Source organism: Lutzomyia longipalpis, chromosome 2 (assembly GCF_024334085.1).
Source record: "Lutzomyia longipalpis isolate SR_M1_2022 chromosome 2, ASM2433408v1".
NCBI lineage: Eukaryota > Metazoa > Arthropoda > Insecta > Diptera > Psychodidae > Lutzomyia > Lutzomyia longipalpis.
This window is the reverse complement of record NC_074708.1, coordinates 17,671,075-17,687,638: the sequence shown is the minus strand read 5'-3', so window position 1 is coordinate 17,687,638 and position 16,564 is coordinate 17,671,075. Positions and strand designations below refer to the sequence as shown.

The 16,564-nt window shown below is 35.0% G+C and overlaps 1 protein-coding gene across 3 annotated transcripts in view; it reads left to right on the top strand.

Annotated features, from left to right (window-relative positions):
• Positions 1-30: 30 nt before the first annotated feature.
• Positions 31-16,564, top strand: part of LOC129791070 (protein nubbin-like) — a 78,826-nt gene continuing 62,292 nt past the window's right edge. For 2 of the 3 annotated variants that reach the window (XM_055828990.1, XM_055828988.1), the window contains exons 1-3: positions 31-745; positions 3,887-4,451; positions 6,813-6,848. In XM_055828990.1, coding sequence (XP_055684965.1) covers positions 4,268-4,451; positions 6,813-6,848 — 220 coding nt within the window. In that variant the 5' untranslated portion in view covers positions 31-745; positions 3,887-4,267. The remainder of the gene's footprint in view (positions 746-3,886; positions 4,452-6,812; positions 6,849-16,564) is intronic. The other variant, XM_055828989.1, reaches the window with a different exon arrangement.

The following is a 16,564-nucleotide window of genomic DNA, read 5'->3' as shown; positions in this document are numbered from 1 at the left end:
TATTTACTCTCAACCAACAGCCACTACTCTAGTCACATTTGACGATCCGTTGGTAACGCATGTGGGATCCACCACGTTCCGTCGCAATCGCGCGTTCCGTGTTTCCTCTTCTTGCTCGCCATTCCGTGTTTGGCCAGAACCATACAACAACAACAAAAAAACGCGCCATCCACTTGCATGTGAGTCAAGTGCAATAAACACCTCACGAGAATATATATCTGCAAATTACCTCGTTCATTTGAATAAGTCCCAAAAATAAACCTTTCGTCGGTTGGGTAGTCTCGACTTTTTTTTGTTTCGGAGCGCAGATGAGGTGAAATCACGCAATTTTATGGCACCCCAACCGTAAATGAGGGTTAACCCACCCCCGCAAAAGAGATTTACCGACCCAAGATCGGTGGTGTTGTGTATTAATGACCATCCGGTGGACTCCTCCAAACAAGACAAAGTGAACTGATAAAAGTCGCGAGAAGTGAGTTTGATGAAATTGTGAGTAACTGTGCGACGGCTCTGGGTACTTCAAATAGTTGCTCCCCAGTTAATCAAAACTGCAACTAAAAGATTTCTTGCATCCACCCCCGCAACTAAAGAGTGGTTTGCTATTTAATGTGAAGTGCACGAATTTTTTTGTTTTATATTTTCCACATTGGAAAGACAAGAAAACGCAATAAGCTGAAATTAAAGCCCACCTACCCTATTCAACCAGCTGAACCAACCTAACCATCCTAGGATTAACGTCACTCAGGTACGCTGCTCCTACTTAAATCTCCAACCCATCCACTTGTCCACATCTTGGAATTTACAACCGGTCATTTTTTTTAAATTCTCCGCAATTTAAGTGCGTGTCCCCAAAAATTGCCCGCTATCGAGCCCTATCACTGCCACGGTGTGGTGCCCTAAAAATCATCATTGACACTCGGTGAGATATGCGTAATCAATTTGTGTGGTTCACCAGTGACAAACATAATGAGTGAATACTTAAAAATAAGTACACTGAGAAGAAGCCTGTGACGCTAGAGAAACTTTCCGATGACTTGGTGTTTGGCACTACACCTTGCGATAAGAACGTTTTTTATCACTTGAAAATAATTTCCTATTGCAATTTCGACATACCGAATTGATTTTTTTTATTATTATTTTCTAAGCCACGCACGTCATTTCCGCTTGTAACCGACACTGCATATTTTTTTTTGCCTAATTTTAGCAAACACGAAGAAAAAAAAACAACAATAATTACCAGATCAAGGTGATTTTTTTTTAAGTATTGAGGAACTCCTATAATAAATTTACAATTTGAATGACGCTGTAAACTCAATGCGATATCTCAGATATTTGTCTTATCAACGACTAATGGGTGATTCGTTGGAATTTCTACAACGTCCTTCATGTTCGATTTCTTTTACGCATCAAAAGCTCACTAACGCACGCCCGAATTAGGGAGCCAGAATTCAGAGGGGGATGTTGGTACCGGACCTATATTTTCTCTCTAATCAGTTGGTCAATTTCCTCAACAAAAAGCTATCAGTGAATTCTTATCGGGTTTTTTCTTGTTTAAAAATAGACCTAAAATAGACTTTCATTGACTTACCTGTATCCGGCCTCATGACTACAAAACCAAATGAAGGATTTGCAAAAGTGCCAAAATAGATTAATGCAAAGACTTTGACCAAAAAGATATTTCTATTTCACAATGAAATTTGAAATTGAAATTCAGGAAGTAAAAATTTGAATAAATGTTTTATGTTAATTTGATTTTTTTGTTTTTATATAGTAGTTCGTTTATCACGTATTATTCTATTTCATATGAACTATAAATATGAGTTATTTAGGAACTAATTGATATATAATAAATTCTATATTTCAATGACTTTAAATAATTTTAAATAAGGATTATACTATACTATCTTGATAATATCATTTTAGGCATAGAATAATTTTATTAAAAACAATACGAATAAACAAGAAAAATGAAAAATATTTATTTGTCAATATAAACTAAACTAAAGCAAAACTTGTTTTTCTACATATAAAAATACTTGGTATACCACGATTGTGGTATACCAACTAATACAATAAAACCACTTAGCTTAGATGTAATTGTAAAATATTTAAATTATTGTTTTTTTTCCTAATATTTCCAAAAAAAATATTACATTTTAATTCTATTTAAAATCAAAATAAAGGTTATCTTTTTAGCAGTTTTTCAAATAGTTCGTTTCGTTCGTTTCATTTAGTTTTGTTCAACAATGAAAAATATTATAATTCTGAACTTAAAAAAATCTGTCCTATAATGGAATAGTTTTTTTTATTAATTTTTTTGTCGGTTTAAATTTTATAAAACCCGAATAACGATTATAGTAGAAGGTAGGGTAAAACTACATTGAAAAATTCAGCAAAGTATTCTGGAAAAATCGGAAAAATGTCTATCCTAGAATCTTTTCGTTCTTTTCTGTTCTACCCAAATCAAAATGTTTTTTGAGCTTTTCCAAAAAGTCTTTTTAATTTTATTAATTAAAAAATTTTAAGCAATTTCAAATTTTGTGAATGTAAAGATTTTTTTAACATCTTCCATGAGATTGTTCAATTTGATATCAATTTTTTAATTACTTTACGTTTTGTAATATAAAGTTTTCCTAGTTTTCCATATGAATGTAATACCTACCTATGACAAATTTCATTAAAATCCATAATGAATACATTTCATCTGAAAATTGATTCACATTTCATTTGAATTTTATTAACAAAAATCGTGGCGTTCCTTTTGTAACAGTGTATGCTCTCATTAAAATTGATATATAATATTTTCGAGCTCATTGTCGTCACGAAAACATCAATTTCTTCACCCTTTTTCCATGTCACTCGCACCTCACCATGCGCCCGGTGTGTATAACTTTCTTTTGGGACAAGTGAATGCGATGGCAAACACGAGGCATGGGGCCCCCGGGGAGGTACCACCGCATAGTAAAAGGGGCAAAGGAGTGAGTTGGGAAAAAGAGGCAAAGAATCACAATAACACACCAAGTCAAAATGACAAATATTTGCGTTAGGAGAACTCCGCACAAGAGTTGATAACAGGTATCAATAATAAATTTGTGGGGCAACACGAGAAGTAAGAAAATGTGAATTTTAAGCCGATTCTCGCACCTCCTTGTGCCCGCGCGACATCGATTTGTGTGTCGTGCGATTGACAAATAAACATATAAATTATGTACATAGAAGAGGAACTGATTAAGTGTTACTAGTTCACATACAAAACGACTTTTATCGTATCGTGATAAGAATTTTTTTTCATTCTTCTTGAAGGAAATATAATTACTAAAAGTATGTCTCTCGATAGGTGCAAAAGGAAAAAAAAAGAAGACATTCAATCGCTTCTTTGGCGACCCATTTGAGACCATCACGCACATTGATGTGTTTTTTTTCTCAAATTCTCAATTTGAATACAAAAGGCGGAATTCCATTTGAAGAGTGTGGATGTTCGTGGGAATACGCGGTAGCTGAAAATTGAGATGAATCAATATGCAAAATTGTTTGGTAAATTGTCTGTGCACCGGAGATTTTATACGCCAAAGACGCATGTGGTGCTGAATTGGAAGAAATCGATGGGATAGGAGGCAATAAGGAAGCAGCAGGGAACCCTCCCTTATAGATTTGACATGCCGGCAAAGTGCTTTAGGTTTTACTCGATTACAAAACACTCATCTTCTTCTCTCTAATAGACTTATCAATTTTCACCTCAACGAATTGTTTTCCCCCCATCGGATCTTTTTTTATCGCCGCATAAACTCGTGAGAAATAGACGATCATTGAACAATCTCGTGAATATTTTATTAACTCATCCCAACTATACGAGTGATATGTTTTCTTTTTCTTCCTTTTTTCCCAGAATTTCCAGTATCCGGCAGTCGGGGTTGAATTTTTTGGGTAAAGAGGAACAACACCCACACGATGCTCCTTAGGAAATTCAACCAATCTGACCGGAAGACATCCCTGGGAAATTCAAGAAAGACTGCAAGATTCAATCTCGATCTCAAAAAGTGAGGGCGTCCACGTGCTGAACATTTAATTTATTTTATCTCTCATTACCTGGCAATATTCTTTAAGAGTAAAAAAAAAGTGCAATAACAGACACAAAGTAAACTTCCAAGTGAAAAAAAGGGAAAATTACTTTTTGAGAGATAAAGTGTGTGCAAAATAATTCGTTAAATTGACGTGGGAGACGGGAAAAGCGTGCGACGAAAGGAAGCTGCTTGGACGGAGGTGCATTATGCCGCTTCTGGTCGCCCAGCGGAGTTCACATCGAGTGGCACTTGACCACAGCTCAGCGCCGGCCACAGACCAGCCCTTGGATTTTACCATGTCCAAATTTAAAACATCCACCAGGCATCAGCTATACCGTCAATACTACGGAGCCGACGATTCCCCACCGCCATTCAAGCACGACGAACTCGGTGAGTTTATTTCTCTCTCTTTATCTCTATCTTTTGACCTCTCTAAAATCCCACACAATCCATCAACCCATCTACCCCCGCATATCAACCCCCACCCCCCCCCCCCAGTACATTCTTTCCACCCACCCCATGGGAACATTTAGCAAAAATCCAATCCCTATTCTTGCGGATTTTTGAGCAGCATGTTAAGCAAATCGCCGCCAAACCCTCGCGCCCACCAAACGCTCATCACGTCATGATTTATGATGGATTTTTCTTTTGGCAATGTCGGGAGGTCACTGGGGAGTAAATTTCACAGCAGTATTTGAGAAATCCGCCAAGGGTTGGGGTCAATGTGAGCATGTCAAGAGGGTGAATAAAATTTGAGGTGCAAGCGTGAGAGCATGAAAATAATCTCAGGACATTATTGACAGGATGTTTTTTTTTAAACAACTTTTAATAACAAAAATTAAAATTAATTTGAAAACTATTTTAAAGGAGTTGAAGACGATTTTCCATATTTCTACGCAAAAGATTTTTTTTTAAATAAAATGAAATATTTAATTAGGATTCAGTATGTTAAATCTCATTTAGAATCTTTCGAATAATAAAATAAATTAGAAATAATTATTTTATCAAAATATTCATAAGGCAATTAAATTGATAAAAGAAATTACATTAATCATTTTTATCAAATTTTATTATATTAAATTTAATTAATATGAAAAAATAAGAATTGGAAATTGGACTCACTCATCCCTCGCTCAGCCAGAAGACGTTTTATTTATTTTTTCATTCTCTCAAACTTCAAGTAGTCACTCTTGGTGGCAAAAAGAGTGATCCAGAAGGTGGGGAGGGGGGGGGGGTTAATAAGACTTTTAAATGTGACTTATACAATTATAAATTTCAAGTCGAAAAACTACAAACAATTAAGGGGGTAAATAAATGGAAAACGGGAATGTGAAAATCTCTCGTTTGATCTAATCCCAATTAAATTGGCTACAAGTGTTTTCAAAATGCCACTAACACATAATTTAATTAATTTAATTAAATTCTGTTTATTTCGTGGTTTTTTTCGTTTGTTCACCACATATAAAATATAAAGAGTCTAATAATAATTTCACGCTTCATGCACGACATTTTGGATAATATATATCTCGTATTTATTTATTTTCCTTCAACTTTAATTATTCTCCGTTTGTCTTGGACGGGAGTCATATGTTGTATTATATATCGGTGGGTACGCAATAAGCTTTCAAAAAAGCTAGGTAATTTAGTTATGTTTTGTTGAGATATTTGTGTGCATTTTCTTGATTCACGCATACCACCTTATAGGTACCTACCTAGTTTGGGTTATTGGTTGTTGCGTGAGCAATGAGAAGTGAAGTTGTGATGAGGTGTATGTGCGTATTCCAACATCAAAGACTCACTCAAGAAAAGTAATCAACAAGAAATTGGTGTTGTTCTTGATCTAAATAATAAATTTTTGGTATTTAATATGAATTTTATTATTCAAGACGGGAACAGGAAATGAGATATTTACAGTGGTTCGGCTATATAATTGCCATTTGGCCGAGACAATAACCAACGAAATGGGGATTAACAATAAGCGACGGTAGCTGGTCATTTGCTTCAATGGAAATACCTCTCTCTCTCTTGTTTGGAGTACGCCGGCCCCTCTTTTGCTTGGGCCTTAAAAACATTATTATGGGAATAATCATTTTGGAACAGTTTTAAACATTTGTCATCAGGTGACACCTAATTAACGGGAGTTTTGACAATTTAGGCAATTACAGAACAAGCATTTTGTCGCATCACGAAATCGTTAGGCCTATGATCTCTATCTCCCTTCCATTTACTATATGTTATATGTTCAAAATATAAAAATCTTTTGCAAAACTGAGCTACCGTCTCTATAAAAATTGACCGAAAAACTCATATTAATCATTTTAATTTGCCTACATATTTTTTCTTTACCCTCCCCCCTCCTCTCAAAATCGAGCATTGTAATACCTGTTGAACCTCGACATTTTGTAAATACCGCCAGAGGTGTGGGGCTATGATGAAAAAAAAAGAGTATTCATTCATAAAAATCCCAAGTGTTTGGGAAGATGAAATACGATGCCGTTATGCACATCACACGGCAATCTAATGATAATTATGGAGTTTCAATGGCATCGAGCACAAAACCACGTAATAAACCCATTTATTTGTTAATAATACCTCAAAGTGCCTTCTCTTCATATCCATTCCTTCCCCGGTCCTCACCAATGCCCCCGTCTCACTCTAACACCCCATTGAGAAATTTCTACCGAGACACGTGGAGCTTACAATAAAAATTTACAACACTTCACCCCTTTTTTGTTTCTTTTCTCATTGCAGAAAACAGTGATAGTGAAATGCGAGAAAAACCCTGTGGTAAGTCAAAATAACATTCAATTCACAACCCCCCTCTCAATCTCACCATACCCCGTTCGGATGTCTTTGGCAAAAGGAGGTCGGAATGTTTTTTTTTTGCTGCTGCTGTGAAAGGAGACCCCTTACATATTCTCATCAATTTTACGGGGTTAATTTTTAAACAACATAAATTTTTCCCCCTTCCGTGCGATTATTGTAATCAAGAAGAATTAATAGGCAGGAACAGACGATTGGACGATCCCCGTACACAGCTTATCTCGTAATTGGATTAATGAAAATTCGTGAGGAGTTGGCTCACACCGCGAACAGACGAGCTAAAGAAGAAGGTAGAGGAGAGCAAGTTGTACTCCTTCCTCACCTACACTGTTCACAATCATCGGTGGCAAATATTATTTTATGCAAAATACGATATAATCCTACATGATATAAGTATAGGTACAATAGAGGGCAAGAAAGTGCGTGTATAACGTCTAAAACTTCTTGAAAACTTTTCCAAAATAAAGTTACTTTTTTCTCATATATCGTGCATAACGTCCTTTGTAGATTTGTTTGTTTTGATACAACAACCTGAATTTGATAAAACAAGACACTTCTAATGGGTTGAAAGAAAATAAAAATAAAATGAAAATTACCTTGTAAATAAAAGCTTTTCTGGATTATTTAGAAATTAAATCTATATAATAAAGAAAGGTCTGTTTGTTGGTAATCTTCCGTCGTGTTCGGCTATACAAATCTACACCGTTTGACCGATCGCGATGAAATTTGGTACAGAGGCTCCTTATATCAGGCGGTTTCGAGTGGCCGTATTCATTTTCCCCCCAAAGCCCCCCTTCGGGTAGCCCCCATATAACAGTCATGCATTTTTTGCGAATTTTTGAATTTCGCGCCTGAAATGTTGTATGAAAATGATTTCTTCTCTTTGCAATTTTTTTGGGTTGATGAGTGGCTCCAATCAACGTATAAATCATCACAATTTTTTTTCTCTAAAATTTGCGCGAAGCGCAAAACCCCCCGCGAAGCGGGGCGAGGAAAATTGGAGCGAAGCGACAATTTACCTCGTTTAAACATAAAATTATGTTGAAAAGCTCACTAAAAGTTTTCCTATTACTTTTTCCAATAACGCATGGCAGGTTTCTTTACCAACTTGAATCAAGATGAGAAAATGTTGAAAAATATACCTACTTAAAAATTAGTTTTCTTGATTTAAAAATGTTAAAATAGATTAACCCTTAAAAAGCCAAGTTATAATGCCAAGCGAGGTCGTTTAGCGACCAGAAGAGAATGGACGTAAAATCCAAAATTGACCAAAAGCAAAAAAGAAAAAAACATTTAAATCTAAATTAAAATAATAAAAGACTTTGCCTGTAAAATTAGAGACTTCATTCTAATAAAATAGGTCTATTATGCAATCTTTTTCTATCCGTGCATAAATGGCGAAACGGTGTAGGTAGTGTAATTTCCATGTGAGAGCATCCAACAGCAGAGACGCGATCGATACTGATATTACTTATAATAATATTGCCTGGGCCAGCGGTATGCAGATGATGGCTGAGCCATGGCACGTCTGAGCCCATTGTACCATCCTTCACCTTCTTCTTTCCTCGTTGCACTCGATCGCGGTGCGTGGCTCGAAGATCACCTTCCGCACACAATCCCACGGCGGAGTATTCTTGGGAATTTTGCGCCTCTACCATCTTCCTCCCCACATTATATGAATATTGCTGTGAGAACGGCTCATGGGATAACTCCACCGAAATACCCCACCTGATTGCCTGTGTTGGCTCACCCAGAGGTGAACAAGTGGTTTATTGTTTGGACTCAGCGGCCGATAGTTGAGAACGGCAGGGACGCCGCGTGGATATCGATTAGTATATACACGCTCTCTCCCAGCCGGTTGTTTATAATTTTTCCACGGAACCACCATTTACCCAAATTAATTCAACGTTAGGCCTTATTTGTGGTCAACCCCACCAGTCAGTGGTGTGTACACAGTAATTGTGCCAATTTCTGACAACACTCCACCAGTTTCCCAAAGGCTAAAACGGCAAAACACACAAATTATACAACAGAGACGAGTCAGTGAGTGCGTATAAGAGGCGTTTCAGAAAAGCCATACACGCGTAATAGCAAAATGAAGTGCCAACGTCCCTTTGTAGCTAAAATATAATATTTGCAATTCTCAGAATATTTTCGTTTTTTTAGCACATTGCTAAAAATTTAATTAAATCTAATTAGATTATTCTTCGCAAGCAGCAGCTCCCGCGCACATGGGCCTCACATAAATCTCTGCACGAAAGTGAGCTGAACTGGAGCCACTGAAAATTATATGCAAATGTTTGGCCATTCAAATGTTCTCAAAAGCACCGGAATTGTTGTGCATAAAAATTAAAAATTTGAATACATTAATTAATACGAGGTGTTGGCTATTACTCCATTTGCATGGGCCATTGCGCTGATTTAATTGAAATTCTTGAAAATTACAATAAGAGTAGAACCGCAATTTTTGGATAATTTTGTGAAAAAAAACATAATTTATATACATTTTCCTTCTAAATGCAAATTTAAATATTTAGGTTTATTACTGGGACTCAAGATTTCAGTTTAATTCCCACTTATCAAATTCAGAGAATATGAAAGTAAAGGTATACCTAACGAGAAGAATCTTACAGTCATACATTCTTATTTAGAGGTACAGTGTAGACTTACAGGAGGGTTTGACTATGCACGTAAGGAACATATAGAATCTTTGAGAAAAAGAGAACCCCACTAAGAAAAATAAAAATAAAACTTTTATTTAAACTTTTGAAAGCCCCATTATTTTAATTAAACTGAATAGCTTTCCTTAAAATCATTGTGAGATAAATAACGCTAAACTCCTTAAGATAGTCAAACTAGGAGCTTAAAAGCTTTAAAAAGCTCGTAAGTTTTCCTCCAAATCGTATAAAGGACCAAATGAAGGACATTCAAGCAACTCTTATTTTAAATAAAAGCTCATAAATATACATATGTAAGGGATGGTCACGTTATTTTGGAAACTCTACAGGAACAAAATGGCCAAAATGTGAGAATTTCAAATAAATTTTTTGAGCACAAAAATTTATTTTCTAAATCAAAAATACTGAATTCTTATCAGTATTTGGCCATTTAACAAGAGTGCAAGCAGATTTCAAAATTTTGGTTTAAAAATTGGCTTGAAAATCGCTCTTGAAAGTCCCCGAGTTTCCAAAATAATGTGACCATCCCTTATATATTAAATGCCGAGAAAAAAACATTGTTATTGCAGAATGAAGAAATTACAAAATTAATTTTTAATCAGTCTAAGTGATCTTCATCGTGACATGGGCAACACGTGAGATGGGGACGCCTGGTGGTATTTTGTCATTTTCTCACGAGATGCGCATTTATATTTATTTGTTTTTCATAGGTTAAAAAATTCAGCTTTGGAATTTGCATGCAAAGTGCATGGCAAATTGTATGCAATTACATGCAAATTGCCGTATTAGCTGATTAATGTGATAAAATTTAAATTTGAACAACGGAAAAAAGATTTTTTTTTCGCGAAGCAGTGGCGAACTTAATCATCAAAAGCATTTGCATATGTATACAATCAGCTTTTGGGTTTCTTTGGAAGATTCGTGGGTTGGAGCATGGTTAGGCAAGGAAAATGCGGGATTCTCTGCTGTGTGGTATCCAAAAGAAGGCAATATTGAATGAAATATGGCGTTTGTGGGTCAATTATGGTTATTATTGGAGGTGCTGCGAAATTTTGCTCGTGGCAAGGTTGTCTCTTCTCCTCTTCCTCAGTGGCGCAGGTCTCAAAAAAAGCCACGCATCCGAAGCCGGTTGATGGCACACGAGTACCATGCCGGAATGTTTCTGTGAAGGGCGGGAAAAGTGTCCACACGCGCATGGAAAATGCTGCCGAATTTTATTATTTATACAAATTAATGGGCCCCCATCTGGGAGAGGAAATTAGCTGATAATTCCCTTTAGCTGTCTGGGTGACACCCACAAGCGGCCACTTGCTTTTGGCTTCTCCATCATCATTCATTTTCCATTCCATCTGCGGCGCACTATCAATCCACTCGGGTATATGTTGGTCTGCCATTCGTGGCGGTTGCATACAATCTCGCGATGTGCTTTGATTACAGTTTTTAAGCGATCCCCGAGGGCGGAGCTCCCGAATTGGGAATCACATCAAGAGATATGGGGGCTTCTCTCTTGTTGCTATTTTGCCTTTCCAATGTGTATACATACCTCAAGAACCAAGGCATGGGGACCCCATCTCACTCAGCCCCGCATCCACACGATGCCTCCCCTCTCGTTCTCACTCGTGCTATGTTTATTTTATTTCACCTCCTTTTTTTTCTTAACTTCTCATTGCTATTATTATTATTCTGATGTGCGCAATGCGCTTCTCTTGTGTTGTTTTCATTTCATTATTGAGCACTTTGCCATCATCTCTGAGCCGTTTCAGGCCGCGCGCTCCTTTGGGTTGGATTTATGCGAAAACTCATGGACGCATTGTGTGTTCATCATATACCATTTCTGCCCATCTCACTGAGCTCTGGAGATGCAAACGATTCTCTCTTTCGGTGCAGTCCCTAAGCTACACTTCACTGTAAAAGAATTAAGACAAAGACTTATTTTTAATTGGGAAAAAATAGAAATTGTACAAAAATCAATTAAAAATTAAACTTTAATAGTAGCTTATTTGAGCTTTCGAAAATGAAAAAAAAAACTATAGATTTATATAATTTTTGCTCCTAAAACATAAGCTATAATATTTCTTTGGCGCTTTTGAGTAGAAATTTAATGATTTGATGAGATTTTTTTTCTTTTATTTGACGTTTCGGGAATGATTGTCTTCTTCCTCAGGTACTTAACGGAAATAAAACAAAAAAATAATTGTTTAATAATTTAAAAATTCATTTAAAAAAGAAAATTTTCTGAAGGATGATTTTGGAATGAAAATTGACACGGTAATTGTTGAGGGAAAGGAAGTTCGGTTGCCCATAAAATCATCATTAAAATAATGTAAAGTTTCAATATCTGTCTGTCTCAATTCTTTTGGCACTGACTGTATTAAGAGTGCTTCTTATTTTTGCCGACTTGAACAACTTCTTTTGCTCCATCGATGGGGCTGCGGCATTACCATCTCGGTGCTGCTGCATGCAGAGAAGAAGAGAAAATAATCTGGTTTCCATAACTTCATTTTCATATTATGAATTTTATTAAATTGCGAACTATATTGGATTGATGGGCGAACGGAGGGCGTCTTTTCTGCATCGTACCACAAAGCCACAGAATTACCTTCTTCGCTGCTCCTTCTCTCGCTCTTTCTCTTTACCTTTTCCTACCTCACCTGTATCATTTGAATATGGGTGTATGCCATATGGGATAAAAATACGCGCATGGAAGACGTTTAATTTCATACCGAACCAATATTCTCAGAGTTTATCGATACATGGGAATTATAATCGGAAGAGGGATGTCCAAATGGCATATATACTGCCGAATTCACAACACATGTTCAACCATTCAATTTATTGTGCCGACTTCCACGGAAGAAATTAATTTGCAGATGATATGGAAAAATTGTCTTCATGGGGCGAGATTTTTTCTCATGCCTTGAAATAAAAATTGTGGAATTTAGCATAGGTTACAAATCGCTAACATGGCACATGTTGAAAAGAAAAAGCTAAACTCTTCTATCACAACATAATTACAAAGTTGGAAACACAAAGCACACAAGTTGGTAATTAAAGTGGTGCGGATCTTAGTATTAAAGCATTCACGGCGTGTAATGAAACGATGACTTAATTAGATATTCAAGAGATCCATCATGTAAAATATGTACATAGGAGTGCAATTAAATTGACTATTTCTGCCATTTTTCTCTATTTTCCTCCAGCATTTGTTTTCCATCGCATGTGCCTCCCTCACTTTCATTTGTGAAATTCTTAAAGCTGAAATGACAACTTTGTAATGGGAATAATTGAATTTTATTACGCGATAGTAATGACACATTATATTACGCTAATTTGTGTCTTGGGTTTGAATTTATTACATGGCAAAAAATAAAATTTAACTAGTTTTTCTTTCGTAAAGAAAGAAAAAGGTTTTAAAAACCAGATGTTAATAAAATGGGTGTAAAAGATTGAATAACAGCGTAATTAAACATATCTAGTTTGTCAACGTAAATAACGGATTAAAGTCAAATTCAAATATATTACGATTTTTTTCCACATTCCTTTTGATTTTAGAAACGATTTTCTAAAAAATACTTTACCTAGTTTATGTTTTGACTATAGCGAAGACACATTTTATTACATGACAAAACATGCAACGTCTGAATTATTTAAAAAATATATTTTGTTTGAAAAAATAACTCTTCAAAAACATTTATTCTGTCAAATCAGTGACGAGAAAATAACTCGACTCCACGCAATTTTATTACAAAGTAGCATAATGTATTAAAAAAATGTTACTTTTAATTACACGTAGAATTATCCCCACAAAAGACAGGAGAAATAACTTAAGACAGTCCTATTAATGTGTAAAATATAATGTTGTGAATGATGTGTGTCATTTTTCAATTGTCTATAAATGCGTGCATTTCACTAATCATTAACCATTATAAAATGCAAGATATGCCATCGATGGTTATGTTAAAAAAAAGAGTCTCCCTGCCCCCTAAACACGCCTTCTTCACTGATGAGTAGGTGTTTTGTGCGATTAAGTTAAATTTGCGGAATGAGTGCGTTTGCGCCTATCATTTTGTGCATAGTAGTGTTTATTATTTTTCTTCTTTGCAATTTTCATATGCTAATTGCATTGTCAATTAATAATTGCTTTCCATTGAAGAAAAAATTCTTCAAATTTATTGAGCGTGGAGCAAAATGAAAATATTTTAATGAAATTAGCTGCGTGACGCATTTCCATATAACTTCTACACTCAATGTTACTTATTATTGTTTTATTATCTCTATATACCAATGAATTGTATTTTAATTCGAAATGTGAAAATTATTAATACACCTTCCTCCTTTTCACTCTGAAAATATTCATTTCATGGGCATTATCGAACAATTGTGCGTTTTGTGAGGCTTTTGAATGAAAGAAAAAACTCATGTCCCAATCATTTAGGCCTAAATCTATAACATTATTGCGCATCGATCTTCCGGTAATTACGTGCATGGAAAGATATATTATTTTACATAATAAAAAATACTATAGTTTGTAACTACGAAAATGCGTACGCACAATATGTATTTTCTTTTATTATAAAATTATCTAAAAATCTTGGAAAGTTATGGTTTGAAAATTTGTTACTTTACGCTTCAATTTTTCTTTACTTTCTTGACACATTACGCCATTTAGCATTCAAAGAATTTTCTGGAGAAAAACCTATCTTTAAACAGAAGTTTCTTAAAATAATTCTTGGCTTGGGTTTCTGATAGCCAAAAGATTTTAAAGCAAATAAATATTTTAGCAGTTTTTTTCTCCTTGACTAATTAATTTTAAATCATTAAAAGATTCGCATTCATTTTAACTAAACTTCAATAATCTTGATCTTCTAATTAAACAAAATTCATAATCAACCTTGCAAATAAATATTTTACTGTATATTCCTATCGTTTTATTAATGTGCTTTGAAGGCTTTCGCTTGGACTTTGATATCTGTTCCATATTCAAGTACTCATGAAACGTCTTTTATTATCATAATAACTAAACATCGATACACCGCGGGCGATACTTCAGCATACACGTATACACGAAATTATCGAATTAACGATAAAGACAATGGTGGAGGATTTGATAATCCAGGAAATTGCCGAACAATGAGTAATTTTTGCAAATTTCAAGTGTGGATTTAAACGATATTTAGACAGAGTTTTAGATTAATTTATTTCAAGCAAAATATCTTCGGTACAGTGCCGCCAAAGGAACCCTTTTAAAAGTCAAAAACGAAGAATCCGTGAGAATAGTGTTACTTTGTTGATAATTTGCACCCAAAAATGAGAGAGAGAGAGACGTAAAAAGAGGAAGATGCTCAATGAGGACAGGTAAAAAAAAATATGTTGGTATTTTGTATGCTTGAAGAGTCATCATTTCTCCCTCATCATTATTACTCCTTGAATTTTTGTATTATGCTCCCATACAATGTATGGGCTTTTAGGGTGTTTTTTTCTCACTCTCAAAATAATGTGCTCAAAAAAAAAAGGAAGAAAAAATCTACATAAATAACAAAGAAGGATGCAGAGAAGACAATACGTAAAAAAAGGTGGCAACTCAGGTACAAATTAGAATATTGGCGCCTGGTATGCAGAAAAACTTCGAGGATTTCGAAAGAAAAATATTCGTGGGACTTTAGATGTGGTTCTGCCGCACTAGAAGATCTCCTGAGAAAACAAAACCAAAGGCACGCAGATTGCGAATCGTTTGCAGAAAAAATTTAGGGTATTTTGAGAGTTCTTTTTTTGCAATTTCACTTTTTGAAGGACTTAAATGTCAGGGGAGGAAATTAAGGGACTCTGAGAGAGTCATTTTGTTCTTATCTTTACTAAGATAAATGATTTCGCGTATTATGTGTAAAATAATAAAAAAAATGTTAATCGAATTTGTATTTAGAAACATAATTTTAAATAATAATTAAACAGATAGCGCTAGTTGACTAAAAACATATATAAATATTAAAATTAAAACCGATTAAAAAAAAAACTTGAATTTTCGCTCGTTTTTAAATCTTAACTTAGCTTTTATTTTACCTTATTGACATTTTGATAATAATTTTGTAAATCATAAAAGCAGTTTTACTTATTTTTTGCAACCATAGTACTATTGAATTATGTAGTTGAAACTGAAAATACAAGCTTTGCTTCTCCAAAAAAAAAAAAAAACTTTTCCATAAAAGTGAAATCTTAATATGGAATCACATTTATTAAATTTCCTTCCTCTACACCCCCGATCATGTCCAAATTATTCATTTAACTTCCCAAAAACTCATTTACGATGTGTTAGTATTGTGTAAATCATAAAAATGTGGAGGGAGATAAAGAGGCGCAGAGACAAGAACAAAAGGAAGTGCCGCTGGCATCGTTCGTGCCAATTTTATTTCTTCTAGACGGATTCGGTGGTCAAGAAAAAAAGACTTAATAATGGGATGAAGGCACAAGCATAAAACAAATTTTGAATAATTTGGGACAGGAAGTGGCGCAGAGTTTCTAAGACTCTTGTCTGACTCGAAAGATCATTCATATAAAAATATCTTGATTGTTTTTCTTTAACTTTTTTTTTGGATATAATTTGGGTATTTGTTTAGGAAATTCATGCGGTTTTTTTGCGTAATGTTGGTGCCTTTCGAAAGAGAGAGATAAATAAAATGTGAAATATTAAATTAACCATAACACCCAATTGAGATGTTAAATTGGAGTAAATCACAAAAGACATTCCCGCGGTGCACCTTTCAGTGAATCATATATACCTTTTCATTGGAATCAACGAAATGGGTAAGGCACGGACTAACAAGGCAGAAAGTGGATCTTTTTGCCTAAAAACCGTGACTTTGATTAAAAAAAACCTTTAAGAGTATCGCGCTAATGAATTCAATAGGCAACCCCACGGTAATCACCTGTCATGACAGACACAACTAAATTAGCTCATTGACAGTCATTAAAACCGAAATAGAGAGCAAAAGACACACAATATTCTTC